At 44.6% G+C, this 14,338-nt stretch overlaps 1 protein-coding gene across 7 annotated transcripts in view; it reads left to right on the forward strand.

Moving 5' to 3' along the window:
* The window catches only part of lrrc49 (leucine rich repeat containing 49), a 423,652-nt gene that overhangs the window by 213,750 nt on the left and 195,564 nt on the right, over positions 1–14,338 (forward strand). For all 7 annotated transcript variants that reach the window (XR_015074388.1, XM_085972505.1, XM_085972503.1 and 4 more), the window contains one exon: positions 9,654–9,737. Coding sequence is in view for 6 of the 7 variants with exons in the window: in XM_085972505.1 (XP_085828631.1) it covers positions 9,654–9,737 (84 nt within the window). In the remaining variant the exon portion in view is untranslated. The remainder of the gene's footprint in view (positions 1–9,653; positions 9,738–14,338) is intronic.

Genomic DNA, 14,338 nt, shown 5'->3' on the forward strand with positions numbered 1-14,338 from the left:
ATCCAAATACACCACATCCACTGGTTCTCCCTTATCTATTCTACAGTTACATCCTCAAAAAACTCCAGTAGGTTTGTCAAACACGATTTCCCTTTCATAAATCCATGTTGACTTTTATAGTCTTTTAATCTCTAGTAAATTTAGTAAGTTATTTTCTTCAGATATTCACTAGGGGATGATATTGATCCCTGCGTACTGAAAGCGACAAGAAAGGAGATTTGTGATGGTCATTAAGAGCGAATGTGGAGCTCATAGTAGTTTGGAAACAGGCTAACGTGGTGCCCATTTTCAGAAAGGGTGACGAAACAGACCCAGGCAACTACAAGCTGTTTAGTCTTTAGTATAAATACCTGGTAAAATAATGGAATTGATGATCAGGCAGTAAACTTGAAGATTAGCTGCATAATGATGATCTCATAAACAGAAAAAGGGGAAGATCCTGCCTAATCAACCATCTTGTTTTTTTTGACCAAGTTATATCCCAAGTGAAGTAGAAAGCCTTACAACATGTTGTGTCTTGATTTCCAAAACAGGATTTGACACAGTTCCACTACTATTAAACTCGAAGTAGTGGAGATTCAGGCTAAAACTTTGGGAATGCATAAAAATTGTCTGATGGGTAGGAAGCAACAGATACTTGTTAGCAAGTCAGACAAAAGGCTGAATGGGGTACCCCAGGGATCATTGTTGGGAACCCGACCGTTTCTAATTTGCATTAATAACTTGGATTCAGAAGCTCAAGGCAAACTGGTAAAACTCGCACAGCATGCCAAACCAAAAGACACAGCTGAATGTAAGGAGGTAACTTAAGACAAAATATCTTAATGGATGGAATAATGACAGATCCAGTTTAATACAGACACGTTTGAAGTACTGCATATAGGAATAAACAATGGGTGATAGATAAGAACTCCACTGTGATAAGAACACATAGATAAGAACTCACTGTGGATCAAAGCAGCAAATAGAATGCTGAAATCCATAGCCAAAACAGTCGAGTACAAGTCAGTAGAAATAATTCTCAAACTGCTTCATGCTCTGGTCAGACCACACTTGAGTACTGTGTCTGTTCTGGCCATTGAGACACAACAACAACTTGCATTTATATAGCGCCTTTAACATAGTAAAACGTCCCAAGGCACTTCACAGGAGCGTTCTCAAACAAAATTTGACACCGAGCCACATGAGATATTAGGACAGGAGACCAAAAGCTTGGTCAAAGAGGTAGGTTTCAAGGAGCATCCTAAAGGAGGAGAGAGAGGTAGAAAGGCGGAGAGGTTTAGGGAGGGAATTCCAGAGGTTACAGCCAAAAGCTTGGCCAAAGAGGTAGGTTTTAAGGAGCATTTTACAGAGGAGTGACGGTTGGCGAGGCAGAGAGGTTTAGTGAGGGAATTTCAGAGATTAGGGCATAGGTAGCTGAAGACACGGCCACCAATGGAGGAGCGATTAAAATCGGGGATGTGTAAGAGGCCAAAATTGGAGGAGTGCAGAGATCGCAGAGAGTTATCAGGCTGAAGGTTACAGAGCTAGGGAGGGACGAGGCCATGGATGTATTTGAAAACAAAGATGAGGATTTTAAAATTGAGGCATTGTCAGACCGGGAGTGATGGGTGAACGACACTTAGTGCGAGTTAAGATACGGGCAACAAAGTTTTGGATGAGCACAAGTTTATGTAGGATTAATAATATGAAGCAATAATATTGTAGTGTTAAAAGGCTGTTTAACTCAGGCTGTGACAGTCAAAGAAGAACACACAGATGAAAGTTAGTAAGCTTCATGCAAGGCTAGAAGGATACCCTCTCTTCCTCCCCAGAGTGGACTACCTGTTCCCCTTGATGCTGGCCTAGGTACTCCCCAGGCTTGTCTCTTCAATCTGTACAATGCTTCCATTGTACAACATGCAACGTTTCATAAGAAGACTAACCTTCGTGATCTATTGACATATTATTCAATCTATCAGCAGCAGAGTACATTCTTCTGCCATGGTAATCACTCCAGCAAGCAGTGGGATATCCTGCCTACAAAAGAGATTCACGAGACAGCAGTACTGAAACCAAAGCTGCAAGGCTGTAAAGTGAGAGAGCCTGGTTTGACCCGGGGCTTTGTTTTTGTTTTCAGTACCTTCTAACACTTTGTACTGTGACTCAGCTTTCCTGATTTATAGGTTGCACTAGAATTATTATGGCTTTCCCTGCATTTTCTTTCATTAATGATATGTTTATGTTGGTGTGTTGGATCCCCAGCAGGGAGTGCTACTCCATGTGGGAATTACTTTGGTTTTGTCTTGGCAACCACGGCATAGACTCACAGGCTGCAACTGCTCATTTGTTCTGATTGCTGGGATCTTTATGTAAATTAAAAGTGAGGAAAATTATCCATTGAATATTTGCACATGTGTTACCAAGATCCAGAATCCACACCACAGCAATTAGCAGCTTTAATGTTGGGAACTGTGGTTTCAGAATTCCAGAGGTTAGTGATGTTAAATCTGCCATCCAAGACTCCTAGATGAGTTCAACAATTAAACAGCACAGATCCATTCTTTTACACCTCCCCTCATGCTACAATGTTAAAGATGGCTGGATACCTAGATTCGTCCCATTGGTGACTGAATGCAGTTCCCTTGTTCAAACACATTGTCTAAAACGCTTAGGAGATGCACACAGACTTTCCCTCCCCCGAGGAATCGCCATGCCATCATTGCAGGGCCACCAGATGCAACGGCATCGCTACATCACTAGTATTTGGATGCTTCCTATTGGACAGCAAGAAGAAAATGATTAACGGGAGTGTGGTAGGTCAGTCCAAAGTAATGCTTAGTAGAAGCTGCAGTTCTCTATTTCTGCTGCTGCTTTGGCTCCATTCCCAGGTAACAACTTGATTCTGTGTTCATTTCACACTTATTTCTTGCCAACACTTACTGCAGAACCAATAAGGGACAATTTTTAGCGTTGTCTCCTCCTCCAGTTTTCCCTTCATTTGTCACCTACTCTTCAGGAGGTGTTTACCACACTGGGATGCAATGTTACAGGTGCCAATACCTTCTGGTACCTCAGCCAAGTGATCAGTTGCAAGCCTGGAAATTAAGGGTCTGGGAATTATTCTGTTATAGAGGCGTTCTAGCCAAGTTCTATTGTGAACATGCAGCAGTGTCACTGGATAGTGTGGTCAGGAGAGAGAACACTGACAGATTTTTACCTCTTTAGCATCACTGGTGCTGAGGTCAATTGCAGTTTCTCCACACCTGCCCCCTTACTACCCCAGCTGACAATGACTAATATAGCACAGACTTTTATGTTCTGTAAGGCGCACTACCATGCTAAGTGGTACAGTTGGACAGGGAGCCAGCCAATATCATTTCTTACCTTATTTGGTTATAGGAACTTGTCTCTCATCTCAGCTATTAGAGCAGAAAGTGATATCAAATCAGTTAGTTTCTTGTAGCACAGTGCAGATTGGATGTCATCCTAGAATCAATAATGATACAGCTTAGAGAGGTTTTGAGTGAAGTATTATTAGAGGTGGGAGTCAAAGGAGAAGGCATTGCTGGACACATAGCCAGTACAAAGCTTCTCTTCCTGCTCTGCAGCATAATCTCTGAATTCCCCCAAGGATTGGCCCTCTCCTTTTCCTCATCTACATTCCACCATTAGTGGCATCATCTGCAGGCACTGGTTGTGTTTGATATGCTGATGATAGGCAGCCCTGCCTCTCTAACATGTCCCTTGACTCCACAAGCACCTCTGTGCTGTCTGACATCAAGTCGTGAATGAGTCAAAATTACCTCCAACTGGAAATTTGGTAAATCAAAACTGTCATTGTTGGCCCTCACTTTAAACTCTGTTAACTTTCTACTGACTCCATCCTTCTGCCCAGGCAACTGGTCAGGGTGAACCTCGGCATGCTGTTTGACCCAGAACTGTGGGTCAATACCCACATCCTAGCTATCACCAAGACAGCACTTCTACCTCCGCGTATCACCCGCCTCTGCTCCTACCTCATTTTGCTGCTGCTGAACCCTTAAGCTCACCTTTGCTAACCAAGCTTCCTGTTCCCCAACGTATTAAATTTAAAATTCTTGTCCTCTTCAAATCCCTCCATGGCTTCACCCTGGCTTACTCTCTGTATTCTATTCCAGCCTTGCATCCTCCAGTTCTTCAACTCTGACCTTTTGTGCATCCTCTCCATAGCCTTTCCATTGGTGGAGCTTTCAGCTGCCTCAACACTACTCTGAAACTCCCGAACCCCCTCTGCCGTTCCATTTCTCCTTCCACTTTTAAAAACACTCTCATTATCCATATTTTTAAGCAAGCTTTAGATCATCTCTCCTAACTCTCTCTCACCATGGCTCAACTTCCTTAATTCATTTTATATATTTTTCTGTCTTTGTAAAGCGCTTTAGGATATTGTAGGGCCTATATGAATGCAAATTATTGTTGTAGTTTGGTACAGGGTTGAATCCCACATGGATCAGTTTAATAGCTTTTTAAAATATAGCAAACACTTTGATTAGTGTGTTGCTCAATTCTCGAGTAACGGCATGGTATTTAAGTCAAAATTCAGTGATGACTGAGGTCAATAAATTGTGTTTTGGGTTGGTGTCATGGATAGCTTCTTGTGTTTTGCATAAGTGATCCATTCAGCACATCACTGTTTGCATGTGATTAAAGTCCTTCACTATTAAATGTAGCTCCTCTGGTTGTTAACTGGTGATCTGACCTGTCCTGTTAAACCAGCAAAATATAATTGTGTTGTGTTGTTTGCGAAACACTGCAGTCGGCAGCTGCATCTGCTCATATAATTTTCAGGAAGGAACCGAACTATTCCACCCTAGAATTAGAACATTTGTTTTGGGTAAAAGACCCTTCTTGTTCCTTATGAATTGTGAAAAACTTCTTGTACAACAAAAGGAGCCTTTGCTTTATATTCTGTGTAATTTAGCAAGTTTGGAACAAAAGTGAAAATAACTTTTTATTTAGTAGGAATTGTGAGTAGGAAGTACACCGCTGAAATCCTTGCACCCGCATTTGTCACTTTCGGACTTGACTATTCTAACATATTCCTCGTTAGTCGCCCATCCTCCTCCCTCCAAACTCCAACTTGTCCAAAACTCTTCCATTTGTGTCCTGGACAGCATTGTCCCATTTGTATATTGCTCCTGTTCTCGCTGACCTTCACTGGTTCCCAATATATTCAATTTAAAATCCTGGTTCGCATCTGGAAATCTCTCCATTGCTTGTCCCATTCTAACCCTGTTATTGTGCCAGCCCTATAGCCACTCCTGAATACTCTGTTACTTTGTTTAGGCCTTCTATTCACCCCATCATCTCAACAACTTGTATTTATATAGCGCCTTTAACGTAGTAAGATGTCCCAAGGCGCTGCATAGGAGTATTGTAAGACAAAAAAAAAATTTGACACTGAGCCACATAAGGATAAATTAGGACAGGTGACCAAAAGCTTGGTCAAAGAGGTAGGTTTTCAGGAGCGTCTTAAAGGAGGAAAGAGAGGTAGCGAGGCGGAGAGGTTTAGGCAGGGTATCTCAAAACGTATTTCTTCAAGCTTTCTATTACCCCGTCTAATTGTTTTTGTTCCTGGCCTGGCATCATTTCCTATGCTTATCTGTGAAACCCTTGTGATGCTCCTACATTAAAGGAGATAACAAACCTTATGGACAAATTTGCAGATAATACCTCACTACAAACAATTGGTAACAGACTGATTAAATACAGAAGGAGCTGGATAGATTGGGTAACTGAGTTTATGAGCAGTAATTGTCATTTAATTTGAACAAATGAAAAGTAATGAGATTGGCAAAAGATAATGAACAGAAACAGTATAAGCTAAATGGTATTAATCTGCATATCATAACATAGGAGAAGGACTTCGGCGTACTGGTGGATAGATTGCTGATGATATCAGCATGGTTTATAGCAGCAATAAGGAGAATAAATAAGATTGTGGGCCATGTAGCCAGAATACAGCATAAATCTCAGGAGTGATCCTGAGTTTGTACAGCGCACTGGCCCAGCCCCACTTGGATTACTGTGTACAATTCTGGCCACCATATTATGAGAAAAACATCCAGGAATTGGAGAGAGTACAGCAAAAATGAACTAAATAGCTAGGATTAGGTATCTGAGGTATGAGGTGAGGCTGGAGAAGCTGGGATTTTTTTTACACAGAGGAGAAGACTCGGGAGTGATTTTATTGAGGAATTCAAGTGTATAGACAGGTTAAGTATCAGCATGTATTACAGTTACAGATTCTGCAAAGAGGGGGCAAAGCCTCAAACTTAGAAATGGGAGAGTGAAATGATAGTTTAGATTTATGCAGAAGAAAGTGAATGTGTGGAATGGACTGCCAAAGGAAGCAAAGGGGCTGATTGTATCAGTAAATTTAAAAGATCACAATAACAAGATTCCCGTGTGTGCTATCTCCGTTATAAAGCTAGCACTGTCCAGTGAGAGGTGAGTTGAATATAAAAACTTTTCTTGCAGCAGGAAAACAATCAGCACATATTCCATTTTTACAAAGAAAATGATATTGGCCCAGAAATTAGGATCGGGGGCTTGCCGTGCGTGCAAGCCCCTGATGTGCACTTACCCGGCGCACCGACAGCTGAAGCCTGGGACTGCTTGGAATTCCTGTCACTGGCCCGCTTCAGCTGTCGGCGCGCTGTGCTTGCCTGATCCAGCGGCGTAGTTAGTGCGATGCGCCGGCTGGGATCAGGTGAGCACTGGGCAGCCAATCAGGGGAGGGGAAACTTCATTCACGAGTTTGATGGTAAGAACTGTCAAACTCATGAAAACTACGGGCGCCCAAAACACTACTTAAACTTTAAATAAAATGTTAAAAAATATCCCACTAATTAAATGAACTATAAATAACTTTAAAAAACTATTTTAAACAATTAATCAAATTTTTGAAAAAAATAATTTTTTAAGAAATCGGGTCTAAAAATAAACTTACCTTACTGTAAAGTCCTTAAAAACAATAAAGCTGTGGAAAAAATGTTATAATTTTAAATAATAGACCACTTACCTTAAAGAATCAAGTCCTTACGCCTCCTTTTTATATGTCTAAAAAGTTCAGGCCCTTACACACGGGCAAACCTGTCAAAAAGAAGGAAGTTCAACGCGTGCGCGCAGAGTCCTGCGCGCACGCGTTGGACCTCTGGACCCCTTGGAGGAAATGCCGATTTCCCGCGCATGCGCTGTGCATGCTGAAATCCGGCACTTCCAACGGGCCCACGCGTGAGTACCCCGTCCGTACTCACGCGTTGGGACCGGAATTACTGGCCCATTAGCTGAATGAAAGGACCCATTTGCAATCTCTCTGCTATGTTTTTCTATGTCCTGGTATTTTCCAGCTGCTCGTACAGTATTATGAAACTATTGATCATCTTCAAAATTGAATCCAATCTAAGGCCCCCACATGCAATTCAGTGGTTGAGGAGAATGGGTAAGAATGACACATAGCATCATGATTTGTTATTTTAGCGACATGCCGGAAAATGTTAACCAACTAACATTTCTTTGGGTTCGGGTTCAGCTTTTCTTGGTGTTTCAATTTGTAGAATTATACTAGCCTGTCACAGAATGGTGTGCTTTAATTGTGTTCGCAGTGCAGTGTGTCAATAGGCTTTAGTATCTACAGGATGTGCAGTAAGGGGCAAGTCCGAATGGGCCAAAGTCACAAATTGTCAAACTTCCTACTGAAATGATAGTATTTTCTATTGCTTGTCAGAAAATGTTACATGGTTGGTGACGACCAGTCATGAAGACAGATTGGCACCTTATTTATGGGCTTGTGAGCCATCTCAGGATTTTAACAACTTTCCTTGCATTTAGGCTGCTGACAGATGCTGTAGGATTAAGATGTTACAATTGCATCCCTTTTAGGAATCTGGACTGATGTACCTCTAATCTGTACCTGACCTGAGAATGCTTGTTGACAGTGTAAAGTGAGTTGTACGTGTTAGAGGGAACTTCAAATCTGTATCTAACTGTACTGTATCTGACCTGGGCGTATTTGATGGGGCAGTGTACAGGGAACTTTACATCTAAACCTCACTGCACCTGATCGGTGAGTTCTTGGTGATGAGGCATGATGCTTAAGATGGAAATTGCTCCATTCCCCTAGCCTTTGCCTTTATTAAATTCGACATTCATTAAAAGAGGACCTAGTATTGAATAATTTCGATTTGAATGTTTTAGCCATCATTTTAGGTCTAATTACACTGGTGTTGCGAAAATATTTGTGGCCACCTGTTATTGTCGTTTTCTTCTTAGGCAGTCCCTCGGAACAGAGGATGACTTGCTACAACATTAAAAATGAGTTTGCAGGTGACTGATGAGTCCAATGCGGGACCTACAGTCTCTATCACAGGTGGGGCAGACGGTGGTTGAAGGGGCGGGTGGGTGGGGTGCTTGGGTTGACGTTGTATCCTCTACACAGCTCACTGAGTTACTGCTGTTTATAGTGAGTAGCCACTGATTGTTTTAAAGACAATGTATATATAAACTGGGATATAGGGGTCAAACTGAGGAACTGGGGTCATCCTGGGGATCTGGGGGTCAAACTGAGGGCGAACTGGTGTCAATCTAAGGTACTGGGGATCTGGGGTCAAACTGAGGAACTGGGATCAAATACAGGTCCTGGGGTCAAATTGGGGGACTGGCGTCCCCCAGGGGTCAACTTGTGATACTGGGGTCAAACTGAGGTACTTTTTAAAACATTCGTTCCCGGGTTGTTCCTTTAGACTTCAAGAAGACATAGACAGGCTGGTGGAATGTGCGGACACATGGCAGATGAAATTTAACGCAGAAAAGTGTTAAGTGATACATTTTGGTAGAAAGAACGAGGAGAGGCAATATGAACTAAAGGGTACAATCCTAAAGGGGGTGCATGAACAGCGAAACCTGGGGGTATATGTGAACATATCGTTGAAGGTGGCAGGGCAGGTTGAGAAAGCGGTTAAAAAAGCATACAGGATCCTGGGCTAAATAGAGGCATAGAGCACAAAAGCAAGGAAGTTATGATGAACCTGTATAAAACACTGGTTCAGCCTCAACTGGAGTATTGTGTTCAATTCTGGGCACCACACTTTAGGAAGGATATGAAGGCCTTAGAGAGGGTGCAGAAAAGATTTACAAGAATGGTTCCAGGGATGAGGGGCTTCAGTTACGTGGATAGACTGGAGAAGCTGGGGTTGTTCTCCTTAGAGCAGAGAAGGTTGAAAGGAAATTTGATAGAGGTGTTCAAAATCATGAGGGGTCTAGACAGAGTAGATAGAGAAACTGTTCCCATTGGCAGAGGGGTCGAGAACCAGCGGACACAGATTCAAGGTGATTGGCAGAAGAACCAAATGCGACGGAGGAAAATCTTTTTTGTGCAGCGAGTAGTTATGATCTGGAATGCACTGCCTGAAAGGGTGATGGAGGCAGACTCAGTCGTGGCTTTCAAAAGAGAATTGGATAAGTACCTGAAGGAAAAAAATTTGCAGGGCTACAGAGAAAGGGCAGGGGAGTGGGACTAGCTAAAGTGTGCTTGCAAAGATCCGGCACGGGCTCGACGGGCCGAATGGCCTCCTTCTGTGCTGTAAACATTCTATGATTTCCATTTATAAAGTCGTTTTATTTCTTCTTAGGAGGAAGAGAGGCGAATGGCATCAGTCATGGCCAGAAAAGAAGACGATAAAAAACGTGAAATCCACAAGCAGGCTATCCTGAAGGTAAAGACGAAATGTTAGTCCTGTTAGAATAGCTAGCGGTTGGCTGGGATGTTTCATATGGAGTGCTTCAATCCTGGGTGTAATATGGTCAAGAGGAAGACAAGTATAGCTAATCAATTAGAACTGACACGCAGTATATTTAAAAAGTTAACAAAAGAAAAATTATTTCTGGCTTTAGGATTTGTCAAACATTGGAAGCTTGATTCAATGGGCTGGATTTTACCAGCCCTGAGGAGGTGGGTTTGGAGGCGGGACAGCTGGGAAAGTCAAAAAGAATGGGAGCGGGTCCAGAACCTGCTCCCAACCCGCCTCCAACCAATCTTTCGCAGGACTTGGGTCCCTGATTTGTGCAGGGACCCAACTCCTCGTGGCAGGAAGAGGATTATAGCCACTTAACTGCCTGTTAACAGGTAGTTAACAGGCAGTTAAGAGGCTTTTTCCAATTTTTAGACTTCTGCGGGCTTCCCGATGGCAGGGAACCCCGCCAGGGTAAGTGAGGCGTGCTGTGGGTCTGTTGTTATGTTGGTGTATAGATGACAGCTGCAGAAGTGGTGTAAAGGATGCAGTGGGACACTGGTGAGTATCAGAGGTAAGGAAATGTTGGGAAAGTCATTTTTAATGTGTTTAGATTTTTCTGTAGGTGACAAGCTTTGAAGTGTTTGTGTGGCCTCACCTCAATGGGAGAAGTGACAGATCACTTCTGTACCCTCACCTGCAGCTGCCATCTGTTTCATCCTAGGGAGAGAGTCACTGGAGAGCCTGGATACAAGGGCTCACCTGTGTACAGTGATTGTCAGTGTTTGACAGCACCTCAAAACTGTCAAACACTATTAAATCATCTGTCAAAAATATATGGTTCATGTGCCTTTAAGAAAACCGTCAGATGAAGCGTCATCAACTGATGTCATCTGACACCGGCTTTCCCTTAAATGGCCAGCAAGCCCACAGGGCAGGCTTAACAAGGCCAGTCAGGGGAAAATAGCGTCTGTGTGTCGGACGTCGCTGGGGGCGGGACTAGAACCTGGAAGGCAGCAGTCCCGCCCCCAACGCGTCTCGGTGAGTAAAATCCAGCCAAGACTCAGAGTTAAATGGACAACAAGCTGGTTTTGTCTCTTGTGAAAATAATGCATGTAACATAGCACATAGAACAATTTATTAAATCCAACTGTTTTACTGAAAAATGTAAGTGAATATATATAATAGATATTGCGGCCATAGTGAGTGTTAGATAAATCCAGCTGAAACAGCTATGTTAAAGTGTCGCCTTGTACTTTATAGTAATCTGGAATGGACACGGCACTGAGAGAAGCATTGTGTGGATATTCGTATAGTACTTTGCAAATATCAGTACAACAGGTCCAACTATTCGCGAGCTGTAATCACTGTCCAGGTTCAGCAACAACTTGCATTTATAAAGCTCCTTTAGCATATAAAAATGTCCTACGATGCTTCACAGAGACATAATCAAACAAATGGACGCAGAGCCAAAGAATGAGCCCTGCTGCATTTTCTGGTGTGCAGAACTAGCAGGGCTCAAAGTGGAACTTTTGCCCCCACACCTGCCAGAATATCATACAAAAATTCAGTATTTATGGGAAAATTTGTTGTATGTGAAGCATTTTGAGACATTTCTAAAACTCACAATCAGGTACAATATAAATGTACAGTTTCTTTTAAAATGTTCTTGTAAATCACAAGAATTCTGTCTGTCTTAAATGATTTTGATTAGCATTTTGTGCAAAGTTTATTAGCTAGTGAGTGAAGGTAATGCCAGGCTGGTATGGATCATTGCAGTTTGCCTTCCCTGGGGTCATGCAACAGAAGACTGGCGATTGTTGCTTAATTAGCCATAAATGTGTATTATTCCGGGGTGGAGGAGGGAGGGGGGAAACGTGTTTGTTCCATATGTTGCTTATATTGATCATTTGGTCATTATTTAAAAACCCTTTGTGTTAGCCAGTGATGCGCTATCAATTACTCATAAAAGACTGAGAGTTAAGAGAGTAACTAAAGGCTTTTATTAACAAAAGAATGAAGGTCTGCCTCGAGTGGTCGACCGGTCCAGAAATACAAAGGGCTGGGGAGCAGTCACCTTTATACTAGGACTTGTGGGAGGAGTCAGCCGAGGCATGTCCAGGCATGTACACAGTGGAATACAAACAGTGGTTTACCACAGCCAGCAGCTCTAAACTAGCAGTATAATAAGCAGAGCAACAAAGACATACTGAATCAGGATGCATGTGATACTCATTTTACCTGAGAAAATATTAAAAATGAAAACATCCATTGGTATTAATCAGAGTTCAGCTAAGAATTTTATTGGGCTCTTGTTCTGCTTCATTTGTTAATGGTTTTTGTTTTTTGATGATAAACTTTTTTTTTGCTGTTCCTAGAGATTTGAACAGTTATTTCCTGGTGTGTATGTGTGGACTGTAATTCATACTTTGCAAAGCCTTCAGTGAAACCAACCAAGCAAACAAGAAATCCAGTTTTGTGTCATTTTTTGAGTTTTTTATGTTGAAAGTAAATGGACTTTGTACTCCCAGATTTCATGTTAGGTTTTCTCAGCCATTATTATGCTAAACTAAGAAAGACTCAAACAGCACCTTCTGAATGAATCTATCTATCTATCTATATATATAAAGCGGCTCTTCTGTCTGTCCCGATGTCTGTCTGTCTGTCCGCCTGGTCTCTATACGTTTGGAAGTTACAGAGCGTACCGACGCGCGTGTTGCCTCAAAAGAAAGCTTGCGATTCCGGACCGGTCATCGGCGTATTTACGTTTCGGCCGGACAAAAATCCCGCCCGCGGTATCCCAAAAACGTTCAGCGTTCCGCTCATTAGCATCTCATTAGCGACCGTGTGACGTCGAGGTCTTCCTACAGTTGAGTGTCGAGTGACTCGACGATTGACCAATCCTACGCTTCGGTGACCTGACCGGTCGACCAATCGGTGCGTGTGTGGGCGGGCCTTATCCTTCTGAACTGAGGTGAGTGGCCGTCATCTTGATTTTTCACGATTTTTTTTCCCCCACACTTTCTCTGTGTTAGGGAACTAAGGTAAATATTTTAATGATGTGTTAGGGAATTAAATAACAATTTAATGGGGGGGGGAGAGCCTTGGGAAATCGCGCGGGGGGGGAGAGCCTCGGGAAATCGCGGGGGGGGGGGAGAGCCTCGGGAAATCGCGGGGGGGGGGAGAGCCTCGGGAAATCGCGGGGGGGGTGGAGAGCCTCGGGAAATCACGGGGGGGGGGGAGAGCCTCGGGAAATCGGGGGGGGGGGGGAGAGCCTCGGGAAATCGCGGGGGCGCGCGAGCCTCGGGAAATCGCGGGGGCGTGCGAGCCTCGGGAAATCGCGGGGCGCTCGCGCCGGCCGCGCTGACCGCGCATGCGCCGGCCGCGAGAGCCCGCTCCCGGCGCCGGCCGCCGCTCAGCATTCCCGCTCTGGCAACGGCACCGGACCTCAGGTAGGCAGGGGGAGGGGCCGGAGAGAGGGACAGAGGGGAGCGGGGGAGGGAGGGACACAGACAGGGGAAGGGGTGGGGGTGGGCGACGGGAGGGGAGGGGAGCGGGGGTGGGGAGGGGAGCGGGTGGGCGAGGGGAGGGAGGGAGGGAGACGGGAGGGAGGGATAGGACAGGGAGAGGACATGACAGGGAGAGGGGGGACACACGGGCAGGGAGACCAAGCGCCCCAAAATTGCCCTCGCGCCCCAAAATTGCCCTCGCAACGCGGGGCTCCCCAGCTAGTATATGTATAAAAGACCTCTTCTGCCTGTCTGTCTGTCTGTCCGTTCTCTATACGTTCGAAAGTTATAGAGCGTACCTACACGCGCGTCACATCAAAAGAAAGCTTACGATTACGGACGTATTTACTTTTCCGTCAGACAAAAATCGTGCCCACGGTATCCCAAAAACGTTCAAAATTCCGCTCATTAAATGGGAAAAGTTCTGCTCATTTGCTCATTAGCATTCAGTGACGTGAAGGTTGACCAATCGTACGGTCGAGCGACCTGACAGTTGACCGACGGTTGACCAATCGCTGCGTCACGGGGGCGGGTTCATTGCGCGTGCGGGCGGGCCATCCTACAGTTGAGTGTTGAGTGACTTGACGATTGACCAATCCTACAGTTCAGTGACCTGACGGTCGACCAATCAGTGCGTGTGTGGGCGGGCCTTATCGTTCTGAACCGAGGTGAGTGGCTGCCATCTTGATTCTTCACGATTTCTTTTCCACACTTTCTGTGTGTTAGGGAACTAAGGAAAATAGCAATTTATTTGAGTTTTAAATTGTATTTAGCAACAGTAGGAAATGAAGTGATCCCCTGCCCTTCGCCGGAGGCTCGCCTACTTTGACGGCCATTTTGTGCGGCTGTGCCGGCGCCGGGCGCGGCCTAGCAGCCCAGTAAGCCTGGGCCTTGAGTTGCGGGCTGTGCCGGGTGCCGCCGCGCACAAAACTTCCCCGCGGCGTCAACAGCCCCGCCCGAGAGCCCGACCCAAAGCCGCCAGGTCACCGGCCGCGGCGGGCCGTGCCAGGAGCTGCCGCGCACAAAACTTCCCCGCGGCGTCAACAGCCCCGCCCCAGAGCCCGACCAAAAGCCGCC

The sequence above is a fragment of the Somniosus microcephalus genome, chromosome 32, assembly GCF_052327205.1.
Source record: "Somniosus microcephalus isolate GS21.2 chromosome 32, FLI_Smic_1.0, whole genome shotgun sequence".
Classification (NCBI taxonomy): domain Eukaryota; kingdom Metazoa; phylum Chordata; class Chondrichthyes; order Squaliformes; family Somniosidae; genus Somniosus; species Somniosus microcephalus.